Source organism: Oryza brachyantha, chromosome 1, assembly GCF_000231095.2.
Source record: "Oryza brachyantha chromosome 1, ObraRS2, whole genome shotgun sequence".
Classification (NCBI taxonomy): Eukaryota; Viridiplantae; Streptophyta; class Magnoliopsida; order Poales; family Poaceae; genus Oryza; species Oryza brachyantha.
Genome location: NC_023163.2, coordinates 32,263,799 through 32,278,632, shown reverse-complemented (window position 1 = coordinate 32,278,632; position 14,834 = coordinate 32,263,799). Strand labels below are relative to the sequence as shown.

Genomic DNA, 14,834 nt, shown 5'->3' with positions numbered 1-14,834 from the left:
TTGATTTGATCGAGGGGTCACTTGGCAACATGAGCAAAGGAAGATATTTATACTTCCCTCCATAATTATTTTTACCACGATACAAATATTTATACCCTAATTCTTATGATTTTAATTATTCTAATGATTCTAAATCAATTTAAAATTTAAAAATTAATCACTGAAGTGAAAATATTCTTTTAAACATCTTTTTAGTCTATAATAAATACACCAGAAATGAGTACGTCATTAACTTAGAGTGGAAAAAATCGTACAATGCCAACTTCGATGCGGCGCTGCCACCACATGCATGCCAAGATGGTGGTCCAAGACGAATAGACGATCGCATACAAGCCACCCTTCGTCGCACCGGCCTCTCCAAGTCATAAGCCATCTTCTTCACTAGAACCCACATCGAGCAGCCATGTCCGTTCCCGACGAAAGCCCGACTGCTGCAGCGGAGAGGAAGATATTCTCAACTGTGGATCGCATCCTGGTGAACATAAAAGTCCTGATAGGCGACATCTGGAGCAATCTGAAAAAACTCCCCAAGCAGAGCGACCACTCCGGCGACACCGGCGTTGATGAGGATGGTGACGCCGTGGCGCTCCGGCACATTGAGGTCAACATCCACGCCGAGCAGATCGGGGCCGGAGTCAAGCGTTTTCAGGACGCCATCAGCACGAAGCACGGCGCCGAGGAGGAGTCGACGCCCTCATTGGCGGAGCAAGAAGACGAGCCCACGCACCGCCCGTCTGGGCTGCACGTGAGGCGCCTGCTTGACGCCCTCGACGGGCAGCTGCTGCAGTGCCTCCTCTGCCTTGCCATCTTCCCGCCAAACGAGGTCATCAAGAAGAGGATTCTCATCCACTGGTGGATCGGTGAGGGAATAGTCAAATCGGCAGACGCAGGGAAGGAGTGCTTCGACGACCTATTCGATCGCGGCCTCGTTCAGCCCGCTCTACTCCGAGGCCACTGCCGTCGTATACACTACTTCAGAGTGCGCCCCGTGGTGCACAACCAGCTTGTGGACGCCGCTAGGAGCTTCGGTTTCTTTGGGTTTATGGGTCAAGGCAACGGCAATGTCGATGACCCTCACAGGCTGTTCCTGCAGGAAGGACAGAGTTTTGATCAGAACACACGAGGTACGAATAATGAATTCCTGTCAGTATTCAATCTCAACATGGAGTACGTGAACATGCATATCGCAACATCCAGAATCACCAGAGCAATGCAGCTTGGGCGATGGAAGAGCTCAGTGAAGCACCACATCGAGCTGGTGGAAGACGACCTTCTGAAAAACGTCGTGGCGTGCAAGAACCTGAGGTACCTCAGCCTCAGGGGCATCTCCCTCATCGAGTCCATACCCGAGGCCATCGGCACGCTTGCCGAACTACTCGTGCTCGACCTTAGGGCGTGCCACAACTTGGAGAAGCTACCGGGGTCTATCGGCTCACTGCAGAAGCTAGAGTACCTGGACGTGTCCGAATGCTTCTTGCTTGAAGAGATGCCCAAAGAGATGGGCGAGCTGTCCAGGCTGCAAGTCCTCAAGGGGTTTCTCGTCGGCAGTTCAAGAAGGAAGAGCAGCCCATGCCGTCTCTCCGACCTGGCCACGAAAATGCACAACCTTAGGAAGCTGAGCATTACCACTGGACGGCAGTCTTTGCTGTATGATGAAGATGAGCTCTGTCAATTGGCAAATTGCCGGAGTCTTCAGTCCTTGACAATAACTTGGGGAGGAGAGACATCTACCGAGACACTTCTTTCTCTGCCTTCCAGCCTCACGAAGCTCGATCTCCGGCGCGCCCCTATGACGAACCTTCTTGACATGGTTCACCCGTCGACGTCGCTGGGCCTGAAACGGCTGTATATTAGGGGAGGGAAGCTCCGCACACTGGGGCAAGACAGCGGCTGGAACGTTGAGACACTGCGTGCCAGATTCCTCAATGATTTGGAGTGCGAGTGGAGTGAGCTCCATTGTATGTTCCGAGAGCTCCGTTTTGTGGAAATGTGGAGGTGTGCCCGCCTTAGTTTCTGGCCTTGCGATGAGCGGGGCATATGGGAGAAAGGATCTCCTTCTCTGGGTAAGCTTCTCAGATTTCGATGCATTATGAGATGAACTTGTTGATTTGATTAAAAGACCTAGATCAATATGAACTGGCATACTGAACGGATCACATATATTCACAAATTTAACTGCAGCTGGCCGATCCATTGGAGTCTGTTACGGAGTGAGAGGCAACAATCTGCCACCATGGCGTGAAGTTGTTCACCTATATGCCTCGAACAACATTCCTGCGATGAGGATATTCTATCCTCACCACGATGTTCTTGAGGCTCTGAGAGGAACATGCATCACGATCAGCCTCGACGTTGAGGTCCAATTCCTCCCATCCTTGGCCTCCGAACCCTCCTTTGCGGCCGCCTGGGTGAAGGCCAATGTGCAAGCCTTCTACCCTGCAGTCTCATTCAAGTACATCACGGTCGGCAACCAGGTCTCCTCGAGAGAGATGAGTTACATCCTCCCAGCGATGCAGAACATCTATGCAGCGTTATCAGCGGTAGGCCTGGATCACATAAAGGTTTCCACGTCTGTGAGAAGGGATGTGCTTGGTGTGTCGTATCCTCCCTCTGATGGTGCTTTCTCGTCGGCGATGGAGCAGTACATGGCACCTATGGTGCAGTTCTTGGCCAAGATTGGGGCTCCACTTATGGCCAGCGTGTTCCCTTACTTTACTTACGTTCACAATCAGGCAGACATTGATATCGATTACGCCCTTTTCACCTCCCCGGGAACGGTGGTGCAGGACGGTGTATATAGCTACCAGAACCTCTTTGATGCCACTGTGGATGCTCTGTATTCGGCGATGGAGAAGGTGGGCTGCTCAACTGTCCGAGTCGTTGTCTCAGACAGCGGATGGCCTTCGGCGGGGGCTCCTGCAGCGACCAAAGGTAATGCCAGGACCTACATCCAGAACCTAATAAACCATGTGGGCAAGGGGACACCGAAAAGACCCGTGCCTACAGAGACGTATATTTTTGCCATGTTCAATGAGAACGAGAAGACGGGTGGAGAGATAGAAAGGAACTTTGGGCTGTTTGAACCTGACAAGAGCCCTGTGTACCCAATTATCTTCTCTTAAAAGAAAGGGCAGAACAAGGTTATCCAAATTTATTTACGGCTGTATAAAGGTCACTTCACTGGAGCGAAGCAGAGGCCCGTTCTAGGGTTTCGTCGTATATATATATACTTCTTCTAAGTCGTCGTTCGGCGTTGTAACTTCATCCGATACAATGAAGATATTTGCTGGCTGACACTCGTGTTTTTTCTCTTCTACTTTAGGAGGGTTTTTTATATTAAAATCCCGTGTCTTCTGTGATTGATGTATTAATATTCATCGTTTATTTGCCGATCGTTTCCTAACCGCAGATGCTACAGAAACTCAACCACATTCATTAATCATAGCCTTCAAACAGTATCCTCTCATCAAGATAACCATGAGAAGCTGTGTGATGTAACTGTCCACAAATACTAATGTTGTTTTTTAATGTGGCAATGATGTATGTAATTCGTTATAGAGTACAATACTTTGGGTAAGATAAGGAGATTTTTTTAAATAATAGCATTTTAATATATAATCGCAAAAATGTGGGTATATATACAAAAATGTTGGAGTGGGGGCTTGTCGAACTGGGGCGGTTCAATAGGGGGTGTATCGGTTGTCGGCGGTTCGATAGGCAGCTGTCGCTGAAAGTGCATCTAGACTCCCAAATTGTTCTAGTGATTAATGATAATCAATTGGAGTAGACTAATGTTTTGTGTGAGATTGTGAAGGAAATGGTTAGTCCTCATAAAAGCAAGACGTTGCATTGCCCGTGTTGAAAAACGAAGAAAAACAGTATAATCATGTTGGGTTGTGTGTTTATTTTGATTGAGAGCCTTTTAGTAATGTTGTACTGTAAACGGGGATTTTGTAATAAAATCTAGGAATGAATCCGGTACTCGGAAATAATTTCATTTGGTCCTTGGTTTGATTTCTTAAGATTTACTTTGAGCCTTGCTCTTATTTCCTGCTCTCCACGGATCTAAGCATTTGGATTTTGTGTGTGTGTGTGTGAATTTGAGTTGGTTTGAGTGCTTGGTGTTGACTTTATAAAAAAATTTCTTCAGCACTAGATTCATCCCTAAGAAGTTCTTGCAAGTTTGTTACTTTTGGTGGTTGAGGATACCTAGATTACTAGGAGTTGCTCCTTGAGCCACTAAAGTTGTCGTGGTGAGCCGAGGAAAAGTTTGTGAAGGTTGGGTCTCACCTCCGAAAGAAAAAAGACACCTCGAGTAAGGAGGAGTGCATTTGTGTAACCATGTTAACGCCAGAATTTAAAAATAACCACTGGAGATTAAACCGTGATTAAAAGACTGAATCGGACATGAAACAGGGCAATCGGACAGAAGACCAAAGCAGAGTGCAACTTGGATTTAGCCGTTGGGTTTGGATCAGACAAGAATTGTAGTCCGATTGGGCCTGTGAACATTGCAGATAGATTCAGAAGTAATTAGAGTCCGTGTAAACTAGTTTATCTATATGTTAAAGTTTGTTTAGGATTTTATCTCTAAATTAGAGTTCGTGTGTAATAGATTAGTTATTTGATATGGATCCATATCCGATTAGATTAGTTATTTCTCGGGGGTATAAATATAGCATCCCATAGCTTTCTAAAATCATCCACATCATAATATAGATCAATTACTTTCGGTGCATCGCCATCCTCTTCATCGAGATTTCAACACCGGCGGAACTTGCACCTGACGCGGGGCTGCATCGTCTCGATCTTCGGTGGAGGGATAAGTCCTACGTTCTGCCGGCCACGGTAATCATATCGGCTAGATTAGAACTATCTCGATTCATTCCAATCTTCTAATTTGGTTGCACTATTGCTAGTTATCGTATCAATTTCAGCTTGAGTTACTTCTGTATCTTGGGTTGATCTGGTCAACCACTTTGGGCAATTTACGATGGTTTGATATTTGCTATTTAACATATTCAATCTAATACTGTCTCGGTTCGGTCTGATCTAGTAGATTGCGTTTATCAGATGGTTTATATCAGATCAATATATTTTGCTCATTGTTTTATTGGAGTACCAGCCGATAAGTTACCAGTCATCGGCTCATTGGCTTTATAGCAATCTAGATCTGTTTAGTATCTATCCTGACATTGCTAGGCGTAATCTTGAACTGTCTCGGTTTTGTCTGATCTTCTATTATTATTCTTAGCAATCTGGGCTAGATATTTTATAGATCTTGGTAGTTTATCAGTCGTTTATAGCTGATGATCTTTGCCGATCTACATGCTTATCATATTTACATCAATAGAATAGTTGATTGCCATACGGCATTATTTTATACCAATCGGCTGGATTTTTCTAGATCGGTAATTATTTTGTATTGCATCGGCTTAAGTTGGTTTTAGCCGATCGTAGCAAAGTACTCATTGTTTATTTATTTATTATTCAAGTATATTTGTATCAGATTTTCAGCCAATCCCAGTTTTCAACAGTCGATCGATGAGCCTATTGGCTAAAACACTGCTACATCGACATCCGATCGGCTGGATTTTTTGTTACCTATTGGCTCGATAGCCGATCGGCTTGCTTTATTCTTCATCTTGTCAGTTGCAGGATTAAACTGACTGGCACGTCTGTGCAATATGAGAATTTAGGTCCTGCACTGGAGTGTTATAAGAAGTGACTCCCAGACCTTCGTGTGTGACACATCAGCAAGCATATTTTTTACGTCAACAAACCACGAGATAGGGTTGTGGAAACCCGGCTCAAGTTGAGCTCCTCAACGGATTGTACAATCCTCTCAAGGATCGAAACTTTGGTAAAAAGTCTCCACGCAAAATCTTGGTGAAATCTTCTGACTTCTTGTTCTAAGATTTGCTTTGTGTTGTCGCACGTATTCTAATTGCTGGATGTGCTAAACTTGGTGCTTGGAAACTTGTTTTAGTTAGTTGGATAGAAGGCTAGAAGTTTCAAAGGTTGACCGGAACTTCTGAAAGTTACTACTTCCATAATTTTTGTTTAAAGTTTTTATCACCTATTCACCCACTTTAGGACTTGATTTACTCTTTCAGTGCTTTGGCCCGAACCGACTGGGGGCCTATCGACCCCACTGTTCAACATGGGTTGTTTGAAAAGCCCCAACAATGCTTCTTTTTGAGAGCCCCCTAGTCGATAGATATGAAAATTGGAAAAATGTAAATGAAATATATTTGACTAAGTCTAATAAAAAAGGCAAGAAAACTAAAAACATTTATTGTTAGAACAATAGTGCAGAATTTTGTGTAGGTATGAAAATTTTTTGTTGTTTAATAAAATTGTGTACATATCATGTAAATGAAATATATGTTTGTAAAATATTTTTAATAAAATGTAAGAATATTTTTTGTTTGGTGAACAAGTGTGAAAATGGGAAGGGGCCTACGCAATTTGTAGTTAGTAATGTTAGTCTCATTAATAGCTACGTATGGTAGATATATTAAGTTGAGATGGCATTGGACATAGAAATAATTTGTAGCAAACTATTGAGCAATTTGTAGTTGGTAATGTTACATCATATATTTGTATTATTAGCATTGGACATAGTAATAATTTAGCATTATGTTTTAATAATTTTAGTAGTAAAATTAATTGTATAGCATGTAGTATGATTTGTTAAATTTATGTTAGATGAGGGAGTAATAGTTGTGTGATGCACAAAAACCTCGAGGATACAAAGTGAAGGTATAAAAACTTTTTATAGTTTTATGAAATTGAGGAACAAATAGTTGAGATAGTTGTTTGTGAAAACTCAGCAATAATAGTACAAGATGAATTCATCCCAAATGATTAAGTTTAACTTTTTACGAAAGCATACTAAAAATTACTAATGGTTCTACATGACGAGGACATATATGGAGTAACAATACGAATAATGTAGATGTGAACTACGGTAGATGAGCCAGTCTCGTCAGTCTTGCCTCCCCCACTGCTAGACGAGGCACGGCTTTGCTTGAACTCCAATTTAGAGCGGTTGTATTGCTCAATAGTTTTAGGCTCTTCCACAGGCAGGTATCTTGATTTCTTCATGTCTATCCATTCTGTGAAATCACACATACTAAAGGGTTCCTGAAGTGGAATAAAAAATTTGTATATGGAGAACAAAATATAGGCACAATAATTTGATGGTTTGCAAAGTTACCATAAAACCGTCATCTACAATGGTTGAACAAGCAAAGAACCTTTGACCCAAAATCTTTTGTTTCATGGACCCGAAGACCATGCAACGGTTGCCACATGAACACAAGAGGCGTTCCAGCCATGGTGGTAGCATGCGAGGTTGCACCCTCCAGTCATGGCATTCGGCTTTGCATGTTGCTCTTTTTCCTCCTTTAGCCTCGCATATCATTTGAGTGATTCTCCATGGAAAAACCACCTCCCATGGGTGAAGTAAAGGTTAGGGTCGAACTTATGGTTTTCCATGTCAACCCATTCAAAGAAGAAACACCTTTCTATACGAAGTTACAGAAAACGCTAATAGATACTATTGATTGATTGGAGTATGACAAAGTGAGAAACTAGTGGCGTACAACCTAGAGCTTGTTAAGGTGCTCCATCTTGCTAAGTTGTGGAGAGGCACCACTGCACCCGTATAGTAGATTATTAGAGATAACCTTCATTGTTTATTGTTATTTTAATTTTGTGTTTACAATGGTAGGTGATGATGATGATAAGATTTCTCATAATTTCAAGGATTGTGTCAGTCAAGAGCAACTACGAACAATTGTAGAGAATTTTAATAAAGAAGTCGAGGAGGCAGTCACTAGGGTGGTCTGGTCACATACGTCCTCATTGAACTCAATCTCGAAAGCACATTAAAGAGGTTGGACAAACGGGTGTCCACGTTAACTGATCGAGTTGTTGCGTTGAGGATGCGTCACCCATCCAACGAAGATGTGATCGGCAGATTTTTGAGGCATCTAATACTCTCTCCAGTAAAAAATATTTGTCGTTTAGGATAAGATTTGATGAAACTTATAAAATTTAAACAAGCAATTTTATGTTAAAATAAATTTATAAAATCTAATATGTTTATGATAGTATGATAGTATTTTTCGAGTATAATCTATGCATATAATCCGTTTTGTATTTTAACTAAGAATTTAAGATATAATTGTTTATCGGAATTTTAGAAGTTTAATAAAATCTTAGAAGATTGATAAAATCTTGTCCTAAACGATAATTTTTTTTTTGACCGGAGGGAGTACTTGCCGGTGCCAGCCCAGCAGCGGTCCTCTATACACAGGGCAGGAAAAGTTTAGAGAAAGGTATATTAATTATAATTTAACAAACAGCACTAGATGAGCATGGGTTCTTTACACTGTATAGGCAAATGTCATCTACAAAACAAATGCCAATAATGATAGCTGCATTTCGCTGAGTAGCTGGCCAGTTATCTTGTCGAGAAAACCAGTGGTCAGACAGAAGCTAGAGGCACATGACAAGCTTGTAGGAGTACTAATTGTATACGTATTTCTATTGGAGCTCAATAGCTCAAAGACTGAGGACTCCATAGCTCAAAGACTGAGGATTATTTCACTAAATTAGTTTCTCACTATTTCACCGACTCAGTCCTAGCCATGCTGATCTTGATCAGTTGATCATCAATGGATGATTGTTCAGTTTTTTTAAAAAAACTAAATTACATATTTACAAATAAAAAATAATTTATTAATAAAACTTTTATGTACATGTTATGATCTAAACGTTAAGGCTACAAATAAGCTATAATAAAAAAATCTTAAAATTTACTCTAAATCTAACATTAAAAGTTAAAATTTTAACTTATAAACACAAAGTAGAAACGAAGAGGCTGCAGAAATTTAGACTCTTGAGATAAGATTAGGTCATGCCGGACTAGTACAGTCCGGCCTGTCGAGCTTTGTGCCTAAACAGGCCATGCCGGCCTAGTACGGCCTGCTCACCATGCCAAATCGAGCCGGCACACGGGAGGCCCAAGAATGGCCCATGTGAAGGGTTCGAGTACCTGAAGGGTTTGCCGCCTCTTGCCGACCAAGACGAGGCCACAGAGAGGTCTAGTGATCGGCAGTGGCGGATCCAACGTGGGGTGGCGTGGTCTCGAGCCCCCGCTATCCCCGCTAAAGTTATTGAAGCCCTCATGAAAACCCTTTCTAAAATTTTGTGGCAAAGATCACTAGAACGGAGACCAAAACTATATGTAATTTGTTCATACCTCCTAATCTCATTAGCCAGATCCGGCGCAGGTGATAGTAGCACGTCACCGAACTCGCCGCGCATTAGCTCTTCACATGGCCTCGTCCTCCGCCGCCGCCGCAAAGATACAAGGCGTAGAAGCACCACTCTTTCTCCATCTTGTCGTCGCAAGGGCCACAGAAACGCTTGGGCGTCCTGTTGGCTCGCCGGAGGTGGAGATCGACGAAGAGCCTGGGCGTCCTTCACTTGGCCTCATCCTCCTTCGCCGCTCCGGGGCCCAGGGCTACCGCTACCGCTGCCACCGCATCTTGCGCCGCGACGCCAAGGTGGGCCGCCAGTCGCCATCGCCTCTTGCGCGCCCGTTGCTCCCACGTCGCCGCCGCCGCTCCTAGCCTCATACCCTCCCACGTCGCACACGCACAGAGACAGAGGAATCTAGACGCATTCGCAACGTCTGACCGTCGCAACGAACGACTGAACAAGTACGACCGTCAAGCGGCGATGGCCCACGTTTTCGGCATCAAGGTACACAGCGTGACCACGACCTAAGAATAAAATCAGCCCATACGTGATATCAGGCCATTTTCGTGCCTCCCGTGTCTTTCTTGGGTTGTGTCACCCAACATACTTATCTTCTAGGCAGAGTCATAGCCTATGGTCGTAGAGAAATAGTTTTTAGCACAGAGGTGTAGTATACCCATGTACTTATATATCATCTAAATAGTCATTAAAAAATATAAAAAAAATTGACAAGATAGATTAATATGAGTTATATAACTCCACAAACATATAAATTTAAATTCAACTTCTACAAGTTGTAACAAAAAAACAAATAAAACTAAAACTAACTCTACGCATATTCATAATTATTTTTGTTATTTTTGCTACAACTTGTAGAAGATGAATTTAAATTTGCATGTTGATGGAGTGATATAACTCATATTAAACTATCTTGTTAAATTTTTTTATATTTTTTAATAACTATTTAGATGACATGCAAGTAACGGATATATATACACATGTGTGCTTAAAAAAAACTGCTTCCCATGGTTGTGTCGTGTCAGCACGAGCCGCTGGGCCATGTTGTGCTTCGAGTCATGCCGCCGGACCGTCGTGCCTTAGGGTGGCCCATGAAAGCACGCTTTAAAAGTTCCTCCTCTAAATAAAACAACCACCGTTTATTAGAAGCGCCACACACACCGGCTGCTAATTAAGTAGGCTGGATACGAAGATTTCTCCATTCGAAATGATGAGATAATATCTAGTGAGATATCAAATCTTTAAAGCTGTATTGAATTGAAGTTTTTCTTTTCTTTTTCTAAGGGAAGTATCGAGACTGAATTGTACACCGAGGGCCTTATTTCAAAAAAATCGTACGAAATTCAGATCAGACATACCTAATACTCGTAGCTCGTCCAATGGGCTGTTACTAGGTGTTTGTTCTCGTCAAGCTGCCCCTGGGCCTAAACTAAGTGGGCCCAAGAAATCGAGCCTTGTGTCGATCGCCCCAAACAAGACATTCAGAACCCAGTTACCTATCCGGTTCCTCGGTTCATTTCTCATGCATTTGTATCCGTTGGAAACTCGGAATGCTCCGTGAAAAGATACTGATATGATGCTACGGTATTCGTTCTCTTGTTTATAGAGTTGTAAACAGCAACTCTTATGCGTGTTGTGGGCTTGTGGCATCGAAAAATATTTCTTACTTTGTTGTACCGATCTAATTTTCTACCGTGTGCAAATCCGCAGCACAAGATCACAGGAGGCTACAGGCTCTCAGACTGCAGTTGTTGTCAACCGATAAGAAACCTTGAAAAGTTTTATTCATGTACTTAACATGCATTATTATCAAAGCACACAAACGTTGAAACACACCAAACATATACGTAGTATTATTGAAGCATTACTCTCGTTGCAGCTCCATGTACGTTTATATCGGCTGCTGCTAATTTGGAAAGGCAATCTGATAGACCGGCGACTTGTTAGGGTAGAAGAGGCCGAAGTGCCTCTCGGTGGAGGCCCCCGTCTTCTGGTTCTCGTTGAACATGGCGAATATGTAGGCCTCCATCTGCCCTGGCCTCTTGGGCGTGCCACGCCCGACGTGGTCGATCAGCCCCTGGTTGTACGCCCTCGCGTTGTCCATGCTCGCCCCGACCCCTTCCGCCGACGGCCACCCGCTCTCCGACACCACCACCCTCACGTTCCCGGCGCCGGCCTTCTCCAGCGCGGCGTAGATGCAGTCCACCATGGCGTCGAAGAGGTTGGTGTAGGTGAGCCCGCTGCCGTCGTCTCTCACCGTCGTGCCCGGCCGGAAGGTGGCGTAGTTGAGGCTGATCTCGCGCGGGTTGCCGGTGTAGGCGAAGTAGGGGTACACGTTGGCCAGCAGCGGCGCGCCGGTGCTCGCCAAGAACTGAGCCACACCCTTCATGTAGGGATACGCGAACACGCCGGCAGAGGGAGGGTAGGAGTTGGCGATCACGTCGGACTTCACCGCGGTGGACACCTTGATGCCGCCCAGGCCGGCCGCGGCCAGGGCGTCGTTGACGTTCCGCATGGCCGGGAGGATGCTCTCCGTGGTGCCGCCTACCACCTCGTTGCCGACGGCGATGTACTTGATGCTGACGGCCGGGTAGTAGGGCCTGACGTTGTCACGGACCCATGCGGCCGCGTTGGAGGGGCTGGCGGCGAGGTAGGACACCGCGTCGAAGCCGCCGGCGTCGAGGATGAGGCCGATGCCGGAGTTGCGCAGGGCGTCCAGCGCCTCCCTGTCGGGGTTGTAGATGCGCATCCCGCTGATGCCCTTGGATATGTACATCTGCACCACCTCGCTTCGTGACGGGAGGTCGTTGCCCAGCATGCCGTAGCACACGCCGATGGATGATTGCACAGGTGGACGAGGATAATCTACGAACCAAAACGCACGATGCATGGATGCACTCGTTAAGACGTTAATGGAGTAGCTCAGATATATGATCATACGAAAGGGCGACGATGGCATACGTACGTGTAATCGCGTAGGCTGGCGTCTTGTCAGAGTTGAACAGCCCAAAGTGTCTCACGGTCTCATCATGCCCGGTCTTTTGGTTCTCGTTAAACATGGCGAACACGTACGACTCCAGCGGCCCGGGCCGCTTCGGCGTCCCGTTCATGACGTTGTCGATCACGCCCTGGTTGTGGTTCCTCGCGTTCTCCACGGTCGCCTCGAACCCTCCCGCCGACGGCCACCCGCTCTCCGACACCACGATGCGGACGTTGGGCGCGCCGGCCTTCTCCAGCGCGGCGTACACGGAGTCCACCATGGCGCTGAAGAGGTTGGTGTAGGTGAGGCCGTTGCCGTCGTCCCTCACCGTGGCGCCCGGCTGGAACGTGGCGTAGCTGAGGCTGATGTCGCGCGGGTTGTCCCTGTAGGAGAGGTAGGGGTACACGTTGACGAGCAGCGGCGACACGGTGTTGGCGAGGAACCGCGCGACGGGCGCCATGAACTGCAGCAGGTCGGGGCGGAACACGCCGTTCGACGGGGGGAACGTGTTGGAGACCACGTCCATCTTGACCGCCGTCGACACCTTGATGCTGTTCGAGAGACCGGCGGACATGAGGGCCTTGTGGACGTTCTTCATGGCCGGGAGGACGAGGCCCATGTGGCCGGCGGGGAGCTCGTTGCCGATGACGACGTAACGGACGATGACGCCCGGCCAGTAGGCCACGACGTTGTCCCGGACCCAGTCGGCGGCGGCGGCGGGGTTGTTGGCGAGGTTGAACACGGCGCCACTGTCGCCGACGTCGATGGTGACGGCGATGCCGCTGCCGCGGAGCGCGTCGAGGGCCTCCTTGTCCGGGTAGTAGATGCGCATCGCGCCGATGCCTTCGGACTTGAGCAGCTGCACGACATCGCCCCGCGACGGGAGGTTGTCGCCGAGAACACCGTAGCACACACCGTTGACAGCTGCATCATAGTGCAAAAAAGTACGTAGTAGTCGATCATCGTCATCGTATCCGATAGTCACGATACTAAAGAATAGCGAAGAGATAATTGCTTGCTTGAGAACGATTAGCCACTCGTAGATCGATGAGTTAACTCTCAATAGGAACTAAAAAAGAAAGGAAAATGAATCGAAATATATATACCTCCCATTCGCCCAAATAGCAAGATAACTACTCTTGTCTTAGCTGGTCTGCTTGAAAGAGTATGTGGAGATGGATATGTACGTATATGCTTCGATGCTCGCCCGTGATCGTGATGGTCGTAAGGAGAATGGATGGCTTTATTTATATAGTGTGAGATGGTGTAGACTTTGGCACCGTTCGAAGTTGACTATGTCAGCATGACTAATCAGCGCATGTAAAAACGAAGAAAGCCATTAACATATGATTAATTGAGTATTAGTTTTTTAAACTTGAAAAATGGATTAATCTGATTTTTTTAAACAACTTTTATATAAAACTTTTTTTAAAAAAATAAATAGTTTGGGAACCGTGCGCGTGAAAAAAGAGAGAAAAGTATAGCTAGTTGGTCGGTTTCGAAACGAGCCCTTACGTATCAGAGGGCAGGCCAGTCGGCCGCTCGTTCATGATTTCTTGTTGCCAATCGAGCACTTCGTTTTCTTATTAGCTACTAGTAGCATAAACAAGTGCGATCCGACGAATTTGTTGATGGAGGATTAGCACACGATGGCGGCTTATATATTTCATTTATGATCCATTCGAATCTAACCACATGTTAGATTTTCGTGATCACACTTTTTAATTTCCTGCGTAGTACTTTTCGTGTAAAAAATTTTTATATACAAAAATTCCTCGTTTGAAATTTTTGAAGTAATATTTTTATTTTGTAGTGTCTAATTCAACCTTTTACTACGCAGAAAACCTTTTATATTCTTAAATAGCTATAAAAATCAAATAATCATTTAATTCTTCAATCTTAATTACTTATGCTGATCAAAAATATTTATCATTTACGATAAAATTTGATCAAATTTCTAAAGTTCCGACAATCGATAATTTTCTAAATACTTAGTTTAAATATAAAACAAATGATATATACAGACTGTCCTTGAAAAAACAATATCATAATATCATAAACTTATTATATTTTATAAAATTATTTTAATATAAATTTGTTTATCAAAATTTCAAAAAACCAAATAATGTTATAAACGACCAGTATTTTTTAACCGGATGGAGTACCTCAAATACCGCCTCGAGTACGTCTGCCCGTTAGATACGCTCCGTATCCATGGTTTGGTGCGAGCGCACGGTTTGCAGTATTGGGTGGTTTTTAGTGTCATTATTAGGCTTGACAAATGGCATTAACAAGCGTGGTCTATGAAATGATTGCTTGAAATTAAGAGTTATTATGGCATGTTGTCTTGCCCGTGTACGCAGCTTCCACGTACTCACTGCGCCACGTACGTCAAGTTGATCCGGCTGTTTGTTGAGATGACTCGCCTAAACCGAACGCTCCTTATCGCTTATATGTTGTCAAGATCGTGATCTTGCAATTAGCGATATGGAATCGGGCGCACATGCCAACGCATGTATACTTTGCACGTAGACCGGATGATGACGATCGGCAAGTATGA

At 44.8% G+C, this 14,834-nt stretch overlaps 2 protein-coding genes across 2 annotated transcripts; one reads left to right on the top strand and one right to left on the bottom strand.

The window, feature by feature from the left end:
• Nucleotides 1-403: 403 nt before the first annotated feature.
• LOC102705874 lies at nucleotides 404-3,282 on the top strand. The gene is made up of 2 exons (XM_006646608.2): nucleotides 404-2,063; nucleotides 2,182-3,282. The coding sequence occupies exons 1-2, from the start codon at nucleotides 404-406 to the stop codon at nucleotides 3,120-3,122; spliced, it is 2,601 nt and encodes an 866-aa protein (XP_006646671.1). The 3' UTR covers nucleotides 3,123-3,282.
• Nucleotides 3,283-11,047: 7,765 nt separating this feature from the next.
• Nucleotides 11,048-13,485, bottom strand: LOC102707918. The gene is made up of 3 exons (XM_006645263.2): nucleotides 13,381-13,485; nucleotides 12,260-13,198; nucleotides 11,048-12,159 (listed from the first exon to the last, which is right to left on the bottom strand). The coding sequence occupies exons 1-3, from the start codon at nucleotides 13,385-13,387 to the stop codon at nucleotides 11,201-11,203; spliced, it is 1,905 nt and encodes a 634-aa protein (XP_006645326.2). The 5' UTR covers nucleotides 13,388-13,485; the 3' UTR covers nucleotides 11,048-11,200.
• Nucleotides 13,486-14,834: the final 1,349 nt, after the last annotated feature.